The sequence below is a fragment of the Cryptotermes secundus genome, unplaced genomic scaffold, assembly GCF_002891405.2.
Source record: "Cryptotermes secundus unplaced genomic scaffold, Csec_1.0 scaffold5817, whole genome shotgun sequence".
In the NCBI taxonomy this organism is placed as follows: domain Eukaryota; kingdom Metazoa; phylum Arthropoda; class Insecta; order Blattodea; family Kalotermitidae; genus Cryptotermes; species Cryptotermes secundus.
The window spans coordinates 1-855 of NW_019719462.1; the positions used below are offsets into that span (position 1 = coordinate 1).

The window sequence follows — 855 nt, forward strand, 5'->3', positions numbered from 1 at the left end:
ACAGCGACCTGTGACGCCTGTGACTGCAACAGAACAGAGCCCTGTCACGTCTGTAACGGCGAGAGAACAACGACCTGTGTCGGCAACAGAACAGCGACCTGTGACGGCGATAGCACAGCGACCTGTGACGCCTGTGACTGCAACAGAACAGAGCCCTGTCACGTCTGTAACGGCGAGAGAACAACGACCTGTGTCGGCAACAGAACAGCGACCTGTGACGGCGATAGCACAGCGACCCGTGGCGCCTCTGACTGAAACAAAACAGAGCACTGTGACGCCTGTAAAGGCGACAGAACAGCGGCCCGTGTCGGCGACAGAACAGCGACCCTTGACGGCGAGAGCACAGCGACCTGTGACGCCTGTGACTGCAACAGAACAGAGCACTGTGACGTCTGAAACGGCGACAGAAGAGCGACCTGTGACGCCTGTGACTGCAACAGAACAGAGCCCTGTGATGCCTGTAATGGCGACAGAACAGCGAGATATGTCGTCGGAAGCACAGCGACCTGTGACGCCTGTGACTGAAACAGAACAGAGCCCTGTGACGCCTGTAACGGCGACAGAACAGCGACATGTGTCGGCGACAGAACAGCGACCTGTGACGGCGATGGCACAGCGACCTGTGACGCCTATGACTGCAAGAGAACAGAGCCCTGTGACGCCTGTAATGGCGACAAAACAGCGACCTGTGACGGCGATAGCACAGCGACCCGTGACGCCTGTGACTGAAACAGAACAGAGCTGTGTGACGCCTGTAAAGGCGACAGAACAGCGACTTGTGTCGGCGAAAGAACAGCGACCTGTGACNTGTGTGACGCCTGTAAAGGCGACAGAACAGCGACTTGTGTCGGCGAA

General features: G+C 57.7%; 1 protein-coding gene across 1 annotated transcript; it reads left to right on the plus strand.

The window, feature by feature from the left end:
- Positions 1-7: 7 nt before the first annotated feature.
- LOC111866726 (ESX-1 secretion-associated protein EspK-like) lies at positions 8-820 on the plus strand (the record flags this gene model as incomplete). The annotated part of the gene is made up of 1 exon (XM_023855935.1): positions 8-820. A coding segment is annotated over one exon (813 nt), but the record flags the coding sequence as incomplete, so codon positions are not given.
- Between the last annotated feature and the right edge of the window lie 35 nt (positions 821-855).